The 6,000-nt window shown below is 37.0% G+C and overlaps 1 protein-coding gene across 1 annotated transcript in view; it reads left to right on the forward strand.

Moving 5' to 3' along the window:
• Nucleotides 1-1,743, forward strand: part of ANO3 (anoctamin 3) — a 398,432-nt gene extending 396,689 nt beyond the window's left edge. Inside the window, exon 28 of the mRNA XM_077761423.1 lies at nt 46-1,743. Coding sequence (XP_077617549.1) covers nt 46-228 — 183 coding nt within the window. The 3' untranslated portion in view covers nt 229-1,743. The remainder of the gene's footprint in view (nt 1-45) is intronic.
• Nucleotides 1,744-6,000: the final 4,257 nt, after the last annotated feature.

A 6,000-nucleotide genomic window follows, 5' to 3' on the forward strand; every position in this document is an offset into this window, starting at 1 on the left:
TTCCACAATCTTTAAAAGGTGTACTTTCTCCTCTTAAATTTGCAGCACCTTGTTTTTGGGATCAAATCATTCATTGCATACCTGATTCCAGATGTACCAAAGAACCTGTATGACCGAATACGACGGGAGAAGTACTTAGTCCAAGAGATGATGTATGAGGCTGAACTAGAACATTTGCAACAACAACGGAGAAAAAGTGGTCATCCTGTTCATCATGAATGGCCTTAGGGGCAGAGTGGGAATGACAGCAACCTTAAATTCTAGGGGGGTCCAGGAGGAAGGCATACCTGGCAAACCATATGTATGATATGTTACTTGGAAATGCATCACAGCCATCTCTGGGATTTGGAATATCCAGGCATCTAGGGAAGGAAAAGATGACTCGTGGCATCTAAATGGTTAGACTGACAATGCAGGAAGCCGGGATCTAATTCTCAGAACCAGCCTCAGGGAGTTTGTTTGGAGACCTCCACCTTCCGTCAGCTGCAGTGTAACAGGAATGGTGATGATGAGGTTTCTGGCAACAGTTTTCCATGGAAATGTTCATAAGCCAGGCATGCTGAAGGTATCATGCGGTCTTCAGTCACATACTAATCTGACTTTGGAATCTTAAGTTGAGTTGAGATACAAAAAATGACTTACGTCAATTATTGCCTTTGCTGCCAGAATTCCATGTCCCTTCAGCTTACAGGTTTGGGGAATTTTGTTGGGTTTTTTTTGTTTTTTCTTGTTTGTTTTTTTCCCCTGAGTTTATGGATCTGTGCCACAAGGAATTTATGCTGCTTTACATTGACTATGCAGTTGAAGAGTTGCACACCACCTTTAGTTGTCAAACCAAAAATCTAAGATTCTAAAAAGAATCCCATTCATTGAAATGGATTCTATTGCATCGGCTACATTCAAATATGTTGTATCATGGTCAGAACAAGGTTCCCTGCCTTTTTTTAAAATTACATATTAGTAGAGCCACATACTTAAAAAGTATGGGTGTTTATTCTCATATCATTTAGAATACCACTCATCCATGTTTTACTGCAGAGGGCTGTTTTATAGTATTTTTTATTTTTTCCTCCCTAGTTTATTATAACTACTCCCACAGAATAACAGAATAACTTGAAATGCTGTAAATATGTTGGTTTTCCTTGTACTTTTGCACCTTGGCAATACGTAATGCAAGTTACATTTTGTGCAGCTCTGAGATCAGTGACATAGTATGCCATTGTGACTTATTTATTCAGGAAATCAGAAGCCAAATGCTTTGCAACACGTTAAGCTTTTCTAACAATGTGCATTTTTGTTCATGAGCTAATGAAAACAACGCATGAATATAAATTTATATTGTTTGTAAGCACACACACATTTTTTGTTTTATTTCTTTTTTCATCAGTGAAGGGGGTTTTCTGTTATTGTTTCTTTGAGAGATTGATTTGTTTGATTTTTGAAAACTCTCTAAAACCAAGATCAAATCAACTGTGAAAAGACATGGTTTTGCTTTGTTGTAGAGTTGCTATTTCGGTGTCAACTCTGTGAGTGTTCTTGTTCACAGACAGATGCAGTGGGAATGATGAAACATTCAAGTAAGGAAAGTCTGGTGGAGACATAAGTTGTGGGAGCAGGTGGGGAAGAAAGAAGAGAGTTGAAATAAGGGAATGTGTGGGAGAAATCAAGACACCTTTCCTTGCAAAACAACCAAAACTGATCTCAGTTTTCCTCCCCTGGGAATGGGGTGGCAAATTACATAGACTCACACATTTCCATATATANGTATAAATACCAGATTAAAGACAATGGAAATAAAACTGCTTTGTATATATGCTAGAGTATCTCTAGTAAGAAAATTTTAAAGTTTCTCTTACTGGAAAACTAACATTCTAACCCTGAAAATGTTTTTTGGACTGTTTCTTCTTTTACTCCAGGGAAAAACTGACAGCTTATAGTTGTTCGTTGGTTTGTTCTTGTCAAAAATGAACACTTCCCTACTTCTCCTCTGATTCTGAGCAAAGGGAAAGACCCCAGACTCTAAACTTCCCTCCCAATTCCTTGTCACCAAGGACTCTTACATTCAGCTTCCTCAGAGGTCCTGTTTCTGCCACCTGCTAGTCACAACTAGTTCCACTAACTCCACAAAGGAGTTTTAAAGTCCTTTTTTGTGGTATCTGCAGCATTTCCTTTTCTTTGTTAGTTGAACGTATGCCATGCCTGAGGATAAATGTTCTGTATGCCTATTGAAGACATAAATGAACCTGATGTGTAGTTTCCAAATTAGGGACACAAGACAAAGACATTTGTCTTGCAGTAGAGCAAAGACTAGTGATAGCCACACCCTTGAGAATTCTTTCTGTTTTGAGTTATTTTTAACACCATCAGTGTTTAAAAGTGTATTGATTGCCTAGAGAGAAAGAAAATGAAAAGAGAAAGGTAGTTATAATAAAAAATTATAACACATTGATTTAGGCATTGCCTCCTCTGAAGATTTTCAAGACCAGTAGAAAAATAGAGAATCAATGAAAAAGTTACCTGAAATTTTCCCTTTGTGAAACAATGCAGTAGAATCTAGCTATGCCTTCATGGTTGTTGACAGCAAAATATTGACAGCCCCTCACAGTATGTGAGTTTTAAATCACTCTGATTTCGTTGAGAGAAATGTTTTATATCATGGTTTTCATAGGAATACAAATTATTTCTCAAAGATTTATATAGCACACACTATTCTCAGGAATTCTGTATTACATGAATGCTGCTTATATATTTTCATATTCTAAACTGTAGTCTTTTCAAGTAAATGACTAACATATATATGTGCATGCAGCCTGCCTTGACAAGTTGTTCAAAGCTGAAGCACTTTACCAGTCCAGTGTGTGAAAAATTTATCTAGACTGTAGCCGAAATAGTTTGCAGTTGTCTGAGTCTATGCACGTACTTTTCGATAAAATGCTGAGTGACTGCATGATGAAATACAACTTCTGAATGCTGCACTTTCTTCCAAAATGACTCTTAGCACAATATGTTTTAGAATGGAATGGAAAGGAATCTTTTTCACTCAATAAATCATGTGATATGGGATTTTTCCTGTAATTTGCATGTTAAATTTGATCCTGCTTGTTTTTTCACTATAAGTTGGAGGGTCTATGGAGAGAAGGGATTGCTCATTCTTTAGCCCTAAAAGCAATAGTTTCCTATTCTTGGAAGCCCTTGTTACACCCTTGAAAAGTTTTGGCTATTTGTTCTCTGATAAGCACATTGTCCTCATCAAGGCATTTGCACATGAAAAGTACAGATGGAATATCATACTGATTCTAATAATGTTTTGTTTAGAGACAGATGGGAGAGGAAGGGTGATCCATTCTTATGAAAGCAGTAAATGTTTCTATCACACAGAAGCGTTTTCTGTCTTTCACACTTGGGCTGAGTCCACCAATCACCATCAAAATCTCCTTAGGATATGAATTTCAGCACAGATAAAAAGTTCATGCCAAGAAAGGAGGACATATAGGGAGGGACACTGTAGCCAACTGGCAACAAGAGGCTACCAAATTGCCCATTTTCTCTCAACTGGATGCTCAATTTTGAAAATTTGGGTTCCCTGAAGAGTTTCTTAACTAATATGGCTGAACTGATTAGTTTGTCAGTTGGAGGAAGGTGTGTGTGCTTGTGGGGGGGGGGGGTTACACACATGTGTACTTACCCTCCTTGAGATATGCCCAACTCAGTCCTACTATGGTCACTGCATTTTCCCCCAAATCACCATGTTATAACAGGTTTTAGGAATAATTGTAGATTTTATCCAGGGAATACATTATCATCTTAGTCTTTCTGGTATTCTCAGTAACTTAGGAGGAAACACTTTAGGAATGGCCTGAAAAAACCAGCTTTTGATAGAAATGTGTGAATTTCCCTACAGGCATTACTATTCGTATTGAAATGTGCCAAGAATAGTCTAACTGAAAGATTGATTTGGCCTTAGCGAGAATCGTTGGTCAGACTAGGCTCCTACGACCTAGGATGTATGTGTTTGTAATGGTGATAAGATGCCTTCAATTGAACTTGCCATCTAGATTCAACTGAAAAACTACATCCACAACCACATTTGATCATTCTCTCTCTAGAAAACTCGAATATTATAGCCACTATGTTCTCACTACATCTACATTAAGGCATCTTTTATAGGGAAGTAAAATGAAAGCAGATAGGTTGATAGAAAAGAGACTCATATTTAGGATCAAATCCAATTTCTTCTATAATCAAAGTCTACTCACAGGGACAAGAAACTTATCCATCAATCTCACTGTTTTATATGATGATACCAGTTTGTGCCCCAGTAGGATTCTCCCTAGATAAAACTTATTCCACATCCAGCAGACTCCAAGTGAGTCTTTGAGTACACTCGGCAGGAAACTGTGTGGATGCTGTTACATCTTTCTTTAAGAAAGAAGAGGGTAAAATTTCTAGATATATGCCTGTATTGACTTCCTCAGAATATTTATTTCCATTTTAATTCTCTCGGTGTGTGGAAAAAGCAGTTTCTCTGCTTTCTGTTTTTCAGAAGGCACAAACTTCTTAAATTATTGGTTGGAAAACAAAATATAATGATACCCATTTTGATATTCCCCACAAAATATAACTGTCACATGGATGGCTAGCCCCATGTGGTATTCACACTGCCTCAAATGCTTTATAATTATTTTGTCAGTATCCATGCCACTCAACACTACCAGGTGAACACAGTCGATTAAATATATTTTTACATGATTATTTTTTCAAGTAATCTCTACGCCCAACATGAGGCTTAAACTTACAACCCTGAGATCAAGAGCCAGACCCTCTACCGACTGAGCCAGCCAGGGGCTCCCACGTTAGGCTAAATTTAATACCTTTCTAACAAATAGTATGAGCAGACTTTTCCCATTTTTCATTAAGTGAGAAGAGAGGGATTTAGGGGCCAGAAAAATCCGATGGCAAAGATCATCGTGGAAGCAATATTTGGGGTATGGTTGAGGGGACGTAGAGACTTTCCTACCTGAGCAAAAGTGCCTGCTTTGCAATCTTATTACAGCTTTTCTGTGCACATGCCCTGCCTTCTTTCTGACTGAAAAACAACCACAGTTTCATTCATCCTGCAACATTCAGAAGAAATGAAGTTTTTCCCATTATTTTTTTCTTTATCTATTTTAAGATTACAAAGCTAAATATGGTAAGCTTAGACTTCAGTGACAAGTCTAGCCAAAGAATAAAGATCTCAGTTTTCAATGCTGAAGATGAAAATGCACTTAAAAAATATGCAATTTTATCTTTCTAAGATGTGTGGCAATTGGCATTTATATTGTATTTTTCAACTAGGAAGGGGCTATTGGAGTCCTTAAATTGAGACAGAATGGTTTCTCCAACTGTTTTTATTCTTATTTGGATTATTAACCATTAAAGATTCCTTCCAAACTCTCATAAGAAGTTGTAACACCAATTTAAGGAAGATTTGCTTCTTTGAAATAGATTGAATCCATTTTTAAGGTCACCATTCTTGAAAATAAGAAACCATAAAAGTACATAAACCTTTATTATGTAGATCCCAAATCAATCAATGACATTGGCTCTACAAATTCTGCTAACTGTCTTATGCTGTTACAAATAAGTAACTTGTGGATGGCTCATTTATTTTCTTACATGGCAGTTACATTAGGGCATTGAATCAATATACCACATGAAATTATTTTTAGCTTTTAAAATATGTCAAAGCAGATTCTGTACTGAAGAACTGGATGTTCCAAACACCTGTGTACATACAATTGCTTTAACATTTTTAAAAACAGATGAGTGGTTGTTTCTGGAAATCCCTAAGGACAAATAGGCCAAGGTCCATAAAGGACATCACCATGATATAGTGCTTTTCTAAATTTATAGTAACCTATTATATGAAGTCATAAAATCCTCCTCATGGTTACTTCTGAGAGAGTGTATTTATGTGTGTGTGTGTGTGTGTGTGTGTGTGTGTGTGTGTGTGTCCCC

The sequence above is a fragment of the Crocuta crocuta genome, unplaced genomic scaffold (assembly GCF_008692635.1).
Source record: "Crocuta crocuta isolate KB4526 unplaced genomic scaffold, BGI_CrCroc_1.0 scaffold884, whole genome shotgun sequence".
Classification (NCBI taxonomy): domain Eukaryota; kingdom Metazoa; phylum Chordata; class Mammalia; order Carnivora; family Hyaenidae; genus Crocuta; species Crocuta crocuta.